Below are 13,642 nucleotides of genomic sequence, written 5' to 3' on the forward strand. Positions count from 1 at the left end.
GACATTTGAGGATGTCTTCTTGGGCTTTTTTGGAAAACGTTATCACCATTTTGGACCATTTTCTGACATCAAACAACCATAAGTTAAAGGTAATAATCTATAGATGAATTGACAATGAATGCAATTGTTAGTTACAGACCTAGATTTTTCTCATTTTACCAGGTAAAGTGCAGGTGTCAGTTTTGTTGAGAACATGAACCTATGCAGCATGTGGATAAATTGTTTACTCATATGTCTCTTTATCGCTTAGTCTAAATCAAATTGCTAACTTGGCTGGTGGGAAAACAAGAATGTGTTGATCTCAGCTCAGTTACATGATTTATGGGTTGTTTCAATATATAACTACAGTGTGTAGATTTTAAGTAAGTTTGATATGTAGATTTAATTTTAGGCATACATCATCAAATATTAATTTATGAATTAAGCTGCTCGGTTGCTTCCTTTTGTCATCTATAACCTTGACTGAAGTTCGAGTAAGTATATTAACAGCAGTAATACCTGTTGACAGCAGTCTTTTGTGCCACAATATTATACAGCCTCAGACTAGGATATCATTTTCTGTAGGGTTGAGGTTATTTCTGTGGCTGCACAAATGTTGTTTATGCCTTGCTAAATACCATGTGGGAAATCCATGGATTGACCTGTCCACTGCAGCCAGTCTTGGCCGCAGTGTTTCTAGGGTTACCGACGTTTGAGCTCAGGCAGTACGTTTGTTAAAGGGATAGTGCCAATTGACCTTCGGCAGCCCTGCAGTTCTCCAATACTCCCCCTTCTCCTGCTTAATTAGGCTACAGTTGGCTTTTAATTAAACTGTGAACGGTATTTGTGTTCAAAATTCCTCAGGAGGGGAGCAGGACAGACAAACACGCACACACTCAGACTTCAACTGTGTGAACCTGCTGAAACATAGATTCCCCCTGGGTTCCTCATTTTAGAAGCACATTAAGCCCCATGAAACCATTAATGCATGCTTGAAGTAGCACAGTTGCAAATCTGGCTACTTGTATTTGTTTGAGGGCAATTTAAAGCATTTCCCCATACCACAGATTAGGTTTGAATAATTGATTGAAATATTATTGACGTTGCAATAAGGCCAAGTGTAACATTCAGATCATGGGAGCTGCAGTTTTCTGATAAAGGTCAAATGTATTAAGCGCTACAGAAATGCCCTGGCCAGATCATATTCTCCAGATGTAAGGGAACATGCTTGTTTGGTACAGACAACAGCAAAAATCACATTATTGTCATTTTTGTATTTTTCTCAGTGAAAATGAAATGCTAAAATTACTATTCCCACTAAAACTGCGGCTCATGTCACAATATCAGTGTCGCAGTATCCGTCAAAATACCAAAAATCACCTGAAAATAAGAATTTTTCTGTTTTTTACCTTAAAATTAGCCCTACAGAACAGACAAACCAAACACTGGCTCTGCAGAGGGCATGTCGCGTTTTTTGTGAGATTCCCCTATAAACTTGGAAAGGGAGGGAGATGTGGGAGGAGTACTGATTTGGGTGCAATCTACAACCTCACTGCTAGATGCCACTAAATCCTACACACTGGTCCTTTAACTTTTTCCTCCCTCTGATCTCTCCCTCACTCTCATCTAGGTTCCCCTCACAGAGGCAGTGGAGCCAGTGGATTTTGAGGAGTACCTCATCACTCACCCTCCCATCGTTGAGTCAGGTCCCCTGAGAGACCTGATTGAGTTTCCCCCAGATGACATAGAAGTCATATACACACCTAGGGAATGTCGCACAGTGGTACAAGCTGTCCCAGAGGAAGGGTAAGGGTGCCAAAAAGCTGAAAGAAATTGTTGTAGGAAGTGCAGAGATATTTACAGTTTCACACCACATTTACTGTGTTTAGTTTTCTCACCTGTAAAAGCATGTTCAGTGTTGTACAGGACCTTTACAGCTGAGCAGAAATTTAAATTTAAATTAACTTGACAATCCCTTAAATTAAAAAAGTAATGAATACATTTCATGAATAAGATCAACTTATAAAAATGAATGAAATGATTAAATTTGATAATAAATTCAATAAAATATCAGCAAATTAATGTTTTGTTACAGTTTTTTTTCAAATCCGCTGTAATGTACCGCTGTTTTGCCTACAGTAGCTAACGATAGGTGGAACTGCTAAGATGTGACTGAACTTTGAGTTGTGATTTAAGCAAGAATACATTGAAAGGAGAGAGAGCATGTATATCTGTAATACAGTAAATCTGGGAACAAGGCATTCTCGATCAATATCTTGCTCAAGTCACATTTTGTAAATCTTTTCAGCCCTTCTTGCTGCATTGTATTTTCTGCTGCATGTAGGAAGTCTATTATATTGCTGTAACCTAATCAGACAAATCAGTTTTGTATCCACAGGAAATGGAGAACACTGTTTTTTCATGTGCTTATTGGTCTATTTTATTTGGCTGATTATGGAAACTTTTGGAGGTTACAGTGACGTAAGAAGGAGAGCTGTTAATACACAACACTGCTTTATGAGGAAATTGCTAAGACATATTTACTCCCATTTGAAGAAATCTTAGGATTTGGCTTCCATACTTTGGTTTGAGTGACTGTAATGCTGTGTGTTCTCTAAGAAAGCTGCATCAAATGATTTAAAGATGAAAGATTTCTGGATTTTAATGTCATTACTTAGCTCTGCTTCTTGGCATTTTTGAAGAAGTGGCACAAACACTGCACACTTCACTGTTTGATGTACCAGAAAAATAAAATGACATCGGTCTAGTAGCTTGTCATCTTTAGTCATCCACTCTGATGTATTTCATGTCTGATTTTTTGCTATTAAAATAAAGCTTGTTTGATTGATTGATTGAGTCTGTCTGTCTGCAGGGACACTGATCCTCATGTCAGAGACTGTGTCAGATCCTACACAGAGGACTGGGCTGTCGTCAACAGAAAGTAAGGCTTTACTGTCTGATAGGATTTTTATGTTTTTTATCCCTTGATTACACTAAAATTGGGATTTTATCCAAAAGCATTAAATGAATCACTGTCCTAAATGACTGTTTGCCTTATTCAGATACCACAAACTTGGTACGGGTTTCAACCCCAACACACTGGATAAGCAGAAGGAGCGTCAGAAAGGACTGCCGAAACAAGTGTTTGAGGCTGATGAGATGCCAGACAACAGCAGCTACCAGGATGACCAGGTACTGCATCACTCAGTTGCAAAACAGTTGGACAAGAAAGTTTGTGGACTGAAGTATCCAAAAATCTGCTGCGTCATGGGAAGGAATATTTAAAAGCGTCTGTACATGAAGAGGATTTCGTTCTTGACTTTGTTTTTTACTTGTTTTTTTATTTATTTGTGGTCACTTGATGAATCCCACATGAGAAGTGTATTGTTTTGGATGACTCATATTTATATATGGTGGTTGTTCTGTAGGATGACCTGAAGCGACGGTCAATGTCCATAGATGACACCCCACGGGGCAGCTGGGCCTGCAGCATCTTTGACTTGAAGAACTCTCTCCCTGATGCCCTCCTCCCTCACCTCCTCGACCGCGCCCCCAATGAGGAGATTGACAGGCACAATGAAGATCAGCGCAAGTCCAACCGTCACCGTGAACTCTTTGCTTTGCACCCCGCCCTTGATGAGGTCCAGTATACCCCTCCGTTTATCTTTGCTGGAATCCTTTTCTGATAGTCAACATGCAATTTTATGAATCTTTAGCACATTTTTTGTTGGTTACTGGGTCCAACTCAGCCAACAAACTATTTTTTTGTGTTTAAAATCAGTACCAGGATGTCAGTGATTTACTTTTTTACGCATGAAATAGAACACACACACGGATATTCGTAATACTTTAGATAATTTCATATGTTTTTGTTCTATGTGGATGCATAGGAGGAGCCCATTGAGCGCCACTGCGTGCCTGAAGTACCCAAAGAACACTTTGGCCAGAGGCTACTCGTCAAGTGCTTGTCCTTGAAGTAAGTGGTGGACAGCCTTTTCAGAAAAAAAAACCCTTTTAGCTCTTTTATTTAACTGCTTCTTTCTGCTGACCTACTCCTTTTTCTCTCCTCTTGAAGGTTTGAGATCGAAATTGAACCCATATTTGCTAGTTTGGCCTTATACGATGTCAAGGAAAAGAAAAAGGTAAGCTGTTATGCTTTCCTCAGTGCTACGTCAGCCCTGAGTTGTTGGGTCACTTCTGCAAGCCATTAAAATTGTTGGGAGGCCAAAGTGAATTTGATGTGTGGACTATAAAATTTTATGTTGTGGCCCTGTTATGCTTGTTGGAATGCAGTTAAATCATACACTGGAACTATGTATCTATCTAAGAAAGCCTGTGCACTGGCTGTCTATTTCTTCTCCCCTCTAGCTGATAAACACTAGAGGGTAGCAGTTGCCCTGACAAGTAGGTCTCTCATATGTATTGCTCTGCTCAGGAGCTCCATTATTTCACAAGTGGGTAATTTGTCACCTAAATGTTATCATGTTTGTCAGCTACTGTGAGCAAGAGATCAGACTGCAGTAACACATCCATTCACTAAAGAATTACATTTGGATACTAATGGTTGCCATGTTATGGTCCTAGTTTTTCTGTATATTTTCATTTCTGTTCTAATCTTGTCATGATGACCTTTTTGTCCGTTTGTATGTGTCTCGCAGATATCAGAGAACTTTTTCTTCGACTTGAACTCTGAGCAGACGAAAGGTATGCTGCGTCCGCACATTCAGACAGCAGCCATCTCCACGCTGGCACGCTCTGCCATATTCTCTATCACCTACCCCTCCCAGGATGTCTTCCTGGTCATCAAGGTCAGACAATCATGATATGATCTCTTTTGCCTTGTAAAGTCTGGTTTTGCAAATACAGCTTTGTAATAAAAATAATGTAAATAATATTAAAAACTATTTGACAGCATGTCTTTGTCCTGGATGACAACTTCATGGCAGTGTGTGTGTATTTTCTTCCCAGTTGGAGAAGGTACTGCAGCAAGGTGATATTGGAGAATGTGCTGAACCCTACATGGTCTTCAAAGAGTCAGATGCTGCCAAGGTATGATCAGTCAGCTTGAATGGCACATTTAATATTCAAGAGTATTGTCTTGTGTATATTATAGTATTATTAACCCTTACATGTTGTTCATATTCTGACTCATAATTAGTCTCTACACCATTTCACATTCATAAATTCCCCATCAGTCAATAATACATGTTTGATTAATCTTATGGACATTCACAATCACTATTTTATGGTCCAGGAGAACATTTGAACACATTTGAATGCTGATTTTTGAATTTTTCTAATAAAGAATGTGCATACCTTTGCATATATAAAAATGTGTATCAGCTGCGCCAAAATTTAAAAAATGATGCATTTTATTTCTATTTTTGTATACTGTGAGGTACATAAGGAAATGTCTGGCTAAAAGAAATGTGCATAGGGTATTTTTACAGTTCTTCAAATTTTACCCTGAATATTATGTAAGCGTTAAAGCATTATATTTTAAGATAAGAAGTATTGTCTTCATAGCCTACAATGTTAGCTGCATATTCAGTTTGAAAACTCCATGACTCTGAGTGCTTTGCATTTCTTCACCACAATTTTGCACAGTCCATAATACATTTTTTTTAATTAATAAAATGTTATGAAATTAAATGAAAATTTGATTATAGTTAGTAAGTTATTTTTCTCTGTTTTAAAAGTCACAGATATTGTAGTTGACATGTGTTTTTGTTGTAGAATAAAGAGAAGCTGGAGAAGCTCCGTGGTCAGTCTGAGCAGTTCTGCCAACGGCTTGGTCGCTATCGCATGCCCTTCGCTTGGACCGCCATCCACCTAATGAACATTGTCAATAGTGCTGGCAGTCTTGAGAGAGACACAGAGTTGGAGATGAGCCTTTCAGGTCTGACAATTCCCTATAATACAACTCTTTGGAGTATAACTGTTAATATGTAACGCCTATCTTAGTGTAAAATCAGACAGTCACTATTTGAAGGCACAAAATCCCTCCCTTTTTTGTTTTTGTGGTTCAACCCACTCACAGTCTCAATGCCACATCTGAGTTATCAGGAGACCGAGACTGAGGCAGAGGTCTGGCAGTCACGCACAAGGCTGATGGGCATGTTGGTGCATTACCACACTTTAAAATCATTATCTAGAAACAACTTTCCAACAGCAAATACTAAGTAAAGCAAATTCAAACAGATAGCAAAACATTCAAACAAAGAATCCAGCCATATTGATTCCTCTTGTGTTATTTTGAGTTTGACCTTTGGTGTTTGTGCAACCTCTGACCTCACAAGGTATCTTTGATGCTATCTTTGGTGACCGCCTTTTTCGTTGCTAGGCAAATTAGAGACATGTATATTTTCTGTCAGATGGGACAGAAGTCTGGCATCATCTTCAGCTTGTTGTTGAAAAAGCTTACAGAAAGCAGAGGTGAAAACAAAGGTAGATCTTAAATGTTGATTTTGCTGCATGTCTGCAGAGAGAAAAGGCTCATGGTCAGAGCGGAGGAACTCGAGCATCATGGGAAGACGTTCCCTGGAGAGAACCACCAGCGGAGATGAGTCGTGTAGTCTTACAGGTTTCAGACCCGCCACACTTACCATAACCAACTTCTTCAAACAGGTCTGCATATCCACATCTGCACAAATACTACATGCACAGATGTTTATTAATCACCTCCTGGAATGCAGGAATATCAGTAAACCCATAGTTTACTGCACTGTGTTCTGCTTTGTCCCTTAAAATGTTCTTACATTTTCAAAACATTATGTATTTTAGGAGGGTGACAGGCTGAGTGATGAGGACTTGTATAAGTTCTTAGCAGATATGAGAAGACCATCTTCAGTGCTGAGGAGGCTCAGACCCATCACAGGTACAAACACCAATTGAGTGTCCTTACACAGTGTTAAGAAAAGATCTTATCTGAACTATTCCTTTCATTTCTTGACCCTGTTGGTAGTTGTTTACCCAGTGCTCATCTGTATTTGCTATTTTTGTTTCCTTGCAATCTGAAAAAGTGAACTGAAGGTGTTTGATATTAATTACATCCTGCTCCTTTTGATCTTCCTATTGTGTTTATCACACTCACTCTTCCCTCCTTCTGTCCTTCGTGACTGTCTCCACAGCCCAGTTGAAGTTGGACATTTCTCCAGCCCCAGAGAACCCCCACTATTGCTTGACACCTGACCTCCTGCAGGTTAAACCTTACCCAGACAGCAGGGTACGCCCCACCAGGGAGATTTTGGAGTTCCCTGCCAGGGACGTCTATGTGCCAAACACCACATACAGGTACAGAAAAAAACAACAATTGTTAGTGTGGAAAATGTAATTTTTGTGTCTTATCTTTAATTTTATCATTTAATTTTAACTTGAGAGATACCTCACTTGGTTTATAATGGATTAACATCTATAAAATGTTTACTTTTCAATTGTTATAATCTTACTTTAATTACTTTTTTTGGAAAGAATAATTAATTGTTAAGTTATCTTGGAACTACAGAGAAGTATTGCTGCCAGTAGTAAAACCTGCAGTCCTGCAAGTCATTTTTAACGGGTTATGAAACAGTCTCGTGATACCGCTGATGCCTCAATGTAACCTACATAAACAAACAAAACCATCAGATTGGCTCTTTCTATGAAGTTGTTCTAAATGCCTGCCACCAGGTTGGATTCCACGCAAAATCAGAAATGATGTGCAGCACGTACACCGGAAGAGCTTATGTTTGTATTACATGTTGCAAGTGATAGATGTTATTAGGACGAGGGGAGGATATTCTCTTTTTCAAAAAGTAAAGTTATACTTGTTGTTGGCTTCCTGACTAGTGAAGAAGAGAGTGAGAGCACGTGAGGGAGTGCAGTGGTGGTCGAGCGAGCTAGAGAGTGAATGGAGAGAGTGAGCTGTGGTATAGCAGGAACAAAGGAGCCAATCTGAGAAATAAAACATTATTTTCTGATTGTTTCACAGTGGCTATGTTCTAAAGTACTAATAAACACTCCCACACCTCTGTATAAGGTGTGGAAGATAATATTTAAACTAAGTAGTGTCTTTCACTCAACAAATGCAGGAGACAAAATCTTTACAACACAAAGCGATAGTGATCATGGGAGTCTTCACAATACTACTTTTATCCTTAGGGGCTGTTAAAATCAACACAAAACAAAAGTTCCTCGTAGTAACTTCAATCAAAGATTAAACCCATCTTTAACTTGTAAAAAGTAGTACACATTACATCAAACTTTGGACAGTGACGACTGCCACTATGGTTTGTTAATGTTCACCTGATGTATGTCACTGCACTGTGTACATATCCAATTTGCCCAAGTGCTATTTTTGACAAGGTAATTTGCAGAGATGTTCTTACTACCAGACTGCTGCTTACACAGCCTCGCTGACACTTGCCTTGTTTGTCTGCAGATAACCAGGTGCATTCCTATTGCACATTAACTAATCCAAGACCTAATTGATCATCCAGAGACCTAGCAGAACTGGGTGAAACCAATTTGTAATGTTTTAAACAGTATTTTTGCTGCCAAAAGAAGTTTTTCTGGGATCATTGACCTTTTTTCACAATTTTTTCTGGAAGCCTAACTGTTTGACATGCTTATCAATAACTCTTTTTTTTCTTTATTGTAATTACAAATTAATGAGGTCAATGAACCTGAACAGTGAGGACATACTTTTAAATTGCGTATGAAGGTATGGTTTTACTGATTCTTTTAAACAGACAGTATTACTGACAGTGATAGCAGTCAGATATACTTTATTTTACATGTAACACTATTACAATCAAGTCCATTTCTTCTTTATTGTCAAGCCACCTCATCTCCTCAATACAAAGTTACACACATATATATATATATATATATATATATATATATATCCACTGTGGATGTAAAAAAAAAAAAGAAGCAATTTGGTCTTATCAGTTTTTATTTTGTCTTCATAAATTGGAATTATTAGAGCACCTAGTTATGTCAGGGTGAAATGTTAGTATGAAACACCTTTACAGTACAGTTAGTTATGTTGTGATAATGGACAGGAGTCAATATGACCCAATAACATAGGAAATACATGGAAATTATGTCTTTCTAACAATACCAGCACAATTTATATAATAGCATGAACATGGTTTAAATACTTAACAGAGTAAAAAAAAACAAAGAACAAACAAAGTGAAAAACCTTATCAGTGTGCTACTAAAGCTTTGCATGTCAAATCTTTTGTATGAAATTTGACAGCTCACATGGTTTACATGGCCTCCAAAACCACTGATGAATCAGCATAAAATACAATGAAAAAATGAAATGCTTAATTGGAAACACTACTCTGAGTACTTGCGAGGATGTTGGAGATGCAGTGTTTCTCTTGAACCGTCACTTACTGTCTGTAATTTTCATGCTTTTATGTGATAACCTGTTGGGCAATTGTGCCTTTAGCTCACATGCAAAACTGTTTCACATCACAAAGATAAAATTCACATTTAAATACGATCAAACATAGAAGCTGTCAAATACATTTAAATTCACTGGAAAGATTAGCCAAGCAATTTCAGTTTTTGAATTGCATCGTAGTCACTCTTCTACTGCATTACTGACATTTTCCAGCCAGCACTGAATCAGGTTGCTGAAGTGGACCAATATGTCCGTTTTGCAAGTGATTGCAGATGTTGTATAATGGCAATTCTACTGTCCTTACTGGATCAGAGTCAGACCCAATAGGTTAACGACCTGCATAGCACTGTTGAATCATTTCACCATTTTTTGACCTCTGACGTGTTTGACTTATCAGTTGGTCAGCACGTGTCTCTTGCAAAATGGTGTTAGGAAGCAATCAGCTTAATATAGCAATATTGTGGTTTCATATATATTTCTTTTGTTGTGTCCTTGATATCTCATTTTGCACTCATTTTATGTAGTTATGTTTTTTTTGGCTGAGCACTCAGATGTTAGTGTTTGTGAAAAACGCCAGTAGTGCTCTAAGAGACGGTACAGGTTTTGAGGTTCAGTTGAAGCCTTAAGCAGTAGGGGCTGGTCGAATGGTGATCTTGGTCGTCTTAAGGGAATACAAGGGCCCTGTGCCAGGCTTCCAGTGAATGCCCTTTCTTCTCACAGAGCGTCCCCTTGCCCTCACCCACAAGTAACGTCCGTTAAGGTTGGTTTCTCCACAGCCATTGAACCACCAACCACCTGCCAAAAGATCATGACAAGAGACATAAGTTGTACAAACAAAACTCGGTCTTCACAAATTGAGGTGAGGACACTGGTCAGAATGAGGCTAAACTCAGCTTGTAGCATTGGTCACTCTTTACCTGTGTAACTGCGAGCACAGTTGGAGTTTCGTGTGGTGTCATCACTTCTGTCTTTTGTGAAGAAGCTCACGCCGGTGTTATTGGCCATGGCATCAGTCAGGTCACCGGAGAAGTGGCTGAGATGAAGGGTGTAGTGCTTAGATGGACCTTCCAGTGAAAATCGGTACTCCGCCCAATGCTTCTCCTCCTTCCAGTCCTCCAGATCAATACGCAGGATGTAAACACCCTGTTGTGTGAGGCTGTGGATCTTCTTTAAGCCCAACCAGAAGTCATCTGCATAACACATCAATCATTTTTTTAGTTTTTTATATCTCCTAACGATTTTGTTGTTGTTGTAACAATCAACAATGGAGTCTATTAGCGGTCTGTCTGCATGCAAATTCCAGAAATTACAAATGGATTTGCATGAAACTCAATTTAAAGATTGCTCATAGCATAAGGAAGAGTTCATTATGTTTTAGTAACAGGTCTTATTGCTGTAATCTTAATATTTTTTTGGCAGTTATATAGAACTGCCAGAGGTGTTGATTTTCATCTACAGAAGTTAACAGTTCATGCAGTAACTTGTACCATATAATCATTAGGTATGTGGTAGTGAATGAACATTACACCAAAGAATTCATTACTGCGGGAGCCATTACTTTGGAGTGACTGCACCTGTGAATAGCTGTCAAAGCTTAGCGAGTGCTGGAGGGAACGCTGCCAAAATTTGCCATGCACTCAGACAATACAGGAAGTCATTTTATCAGACAAGAGTTAATATGCAACAATGACTATTTCCTGTGAACAGGCCAACAGGAAGTACTTAAAAAAAGCCTCATATCCCCCCAAAGTCTCCAATGGTTAAGGTAGTAATTGATATAAATGTTCCTGTGCTCCAGTTTTCAAATATTCTTATTTAATATAAAAATGTATTTATAATTGTATGTAGTACTAGTTTAAAAAACAAACAAAAAAATCATTTCAGTACTGCAGCAAAGTGATATTCTTTTTTTCCCCTTTTTATTCAATTTTATACATTATTAGCAAATGTGTATTTATAACACTGAAAGAAAGCATCTCTTTGTCAAATTCTTCATGGTTTTGACAAATGCTCAGATAGCATCTTCGGAATTTAATATATAGTTATAACATTTAGTACTTACTCTCCAGATCTCCAAAGCCTTTCTCATAATCTTCCCATGTCTGGTCAAAGTCCACTGATCCATCAACCCTGCGTTGGATGACAGTTGAACCTCCATCTATAGAATAGAAAGTATAGTTCAAGTAAAGTTTCTGTTGTTACACACAAGTTTATGCAACAATCAGGAAGCCTTATTATAAATAATCTGGATGGGATATCCACCATATTATCTGGCCTTTTTTGTACATTTTCTTGTGCCTACTTAGCTCAACAACCTTTTGGTTTTTTGGTTCCTTTCTTTCTGGAATGTGTGCATAAATGCCAAAGTTACATCCTATAAATGTCAACTCCTCTGAGTACAAAAACATAATTTGGATGCTGTCAAAAAAAATCTAAATTGCTGAAGTCTCACTCACCTGGACCCATTTCACAATAAACATTGAAAGGTTCAGATTGGTTTGGCTTGATAACATAAATCCCACTGTTGACGCCGTCTTTGTCGAATAGCTTGCTGCAGTCCGTGGGGATATCTGAAAGACAATGAAGAAAATAAAAATGAATGCAACCAAATTTCCCAAAAACTATTGCATTCTCCTTTTTATTTTAAGATATTTCATATTTTGTCTAACTTTTTGAATAAACGATAATTTGAATAACGTTACCATTTCTGTCCAGGTCAGTTGAGTTTCCTGTCAGATATTCAAACATATCTATAGCTGCTGTGTCTGAATCCATTGGCTTATCAAATGTATCTTGAAAACTGTCATAGCTGAGCTGAAAGACAATGCAAACAAGTTATTTGAAATCATTGTAACATTTTTTTAATTATGTTGAGAGCGTTGGAAAAAGCTGAATTCCCCCCCTCCATACATGTCTTAAAAATAATTTTATATAAATTGTTTGACACAATGTGGTAAAATCTTGTAGTTTATTTGATGCTGGACTGAGCAGAGAGCAGTTGTCTACCTTTTCCTCCATGTTTTTAATCTTCATTTTCTGGTGGTCAAGCTGATCATGCTGCTCCTTCACAGCTTTCAGTAGATTTGTGATTGTTTTGTCCTGAGTTTCAATCACCTCCTAAAAATGCCAAGTTAAAACATTAATTATCACCTTTGTCCATTTTACCATTTATGTGTTCACATAGTTCATTTCCTTAGTTGACTGGATTTGAGGGAACCTTTTGGTGCAGTAATTATTCATCTATTCACCATTTATTTCCTTTTGATATCTTCCACCAAATGAAAAAATGCTTAAATTACGGATGCTCGCTTCTTACCTTAAGTGTTGTGATTTCACTGAGCTGGTCAGCGTGCTCCAAGCTCTGCGACAGTCCCTTCAGCCTCTCCTCGAGGCTCCCGACTTTGCTCTGCAGCTGCGTACGCTCCTGCACTATGCTGTTGATCTTAGAGTTGATTTCCAGCGACAGGTTCTTGATCTCCTCATTGTTGGTTTTCAAGAAACTGGTGGTCTTCTTCAGCTCCTCCTCTTCCTCCTTAATCTCTGATGTGACCACTGACAGCTGGTAGAAGGAGCGGTCAAAAATGTTCAACTTTTGGAGGATGTCATTGATTTGGGCCTTGGTCTTGTGGACGAACTCCCTTAAACTCTGTCCTAGTTGAAGGAGGCCGTTTGCAAGTAGGCGAACATCATCCAACATAGCAAAGCGAGACTTTGCCCCAGTTGGGTCTGTTGCTGTCATGAAGGCCTGGGAGGGCGGAGTGGGGTTTTCATGTCCACCTGAGGTTTCCAGAGGGACAGCAGCAATGGAACAGGTTAGCAGCAGAAACAGACAAAACAGCTTCATCATGATTTCCTTGTCCAGTCCTGGATTATGGAATAGAAGTAATTTTTCTAACTAACTGAAGCTATTTCACAGCTCTTGCTTTCCTTTTACTGCCTCTCCCTCTGTTTTTCTGCATACCACCTAGACTTTCTTGCTTTTAAAATGATGTGAAAGCAGTGGGCTGCCCTGTGTTATATACTGCCCTCTCAGTAGAGGAGGAGGGGTGGGGGGGATTAGCTGATCATTAAACCCTACTATGTTTTAGCTCTGTACCCCACCTCCTCCCAAATCCCCTGGAGCCCTCCCTCTCCTGAACAAACAAATCACAGCAGTGAGCAAATGACATATACACTAGCACCCCCCCCCACTTATCTTTACTACCCATTTAACCTCAATCCCCTATCCATACCACACCCTACCCTGTTCTCCATCTGTGGTGCAGAG

General features: G+C 38.8%; 2 protein-coding genes across 8 annotated transcripts in view; one reads left to right on the forward strand and one right to left on the reverse strand.

Annotated features, from left to right (window-relative positions):
• dock7 (dedicator of cytokinesis 7) overlaps positions 1-13,642 on the forward strand; it is a 61,678-nt gene that overhangs the window by 4,783 nt on the left and 43,253 nt on the right. For all 7 annotated transcript variants that reach the window (XM_062424489.1, XM_062424496.1, XM_062424490.1 and 4 more), the window contains exons 3-14: positions 1,610-1,785; positions 2,852-2,920; positions 3,042-3,171; positions 3,408-3,620; positions 3,870-3,955; positions 4,055-4,121; positions 4,638-4,787; positions 4,948-5,028; positions 5,716-5,878; positions 6,464-6,606; positions 6,763-6,856; positions 7,110-7,272. In XM_062424489.1, coding sequence (XP_062280473.1) covers positions 1,610-1,785; positions 2,852-2,920; positions 3,042-3,171; positions 3,408-3,620; positions 3,870-3,955; positions 4,055-4,121; positions 4,638-4,787; positions 4,948-5,028; positions 5,716-5,878; positions 6,464-6,606; positions 6,763-6,856; positions 7,110-7,272 — 1,535 coding nt within the window. The remainder of the gene's footprint in view (positions 1-1,609; positions 1,786-2,851; positions 2,921-3,041; positions 3,172-3,407; positions 3,621-3,869; positions 3,956-4,054; positions 4,122-4,637; positions 4,788-4,947; positions 5,029-5,715; positions 5,879-6,463; positions 6,607-6,762; positions 6,857-7,109; positions 7,273-13,642) is intronic.
• angptl3 (angiopoietin-like 3) lies at positions 8,886-13,345 on the reverse strand. The gene is made up of 7 exons (XM_062424431.1): positions 12,692-13,345; positions 12,382-12,492; positions 12,078-12,189; positions 11,832-11,945; positions 11,438-11,533; positions 10,293-10,565; positions 8,886-10,170 (listed from the first exon to the last, which is right to left on the reverse strand). Exons 1-7 carry the CDS (start codon positions 13,220-13,222, stop codon positions 9,998-10,000), a joined length of 1,410 nt encoding a protein of 469 aa, XP_062280415.1. The 5' UTR covers positions 13,223-13,345; the 3' UTR covers positions 8,886-9,997.

The sequence above is a fragment of the Scomber scombrus genome, chromosome 8, assembly GCF_963691925.1.
Source record: "Scomber scombrus chromosome 8, fScoSco1.1, whole genome shotgun sequence".
Lineage (NCBI taxonomy): Eukaryota > Metazoa > Chordata > Actinopteri > Scombriformes > Scombridae > Scomber > Scomber scombrus.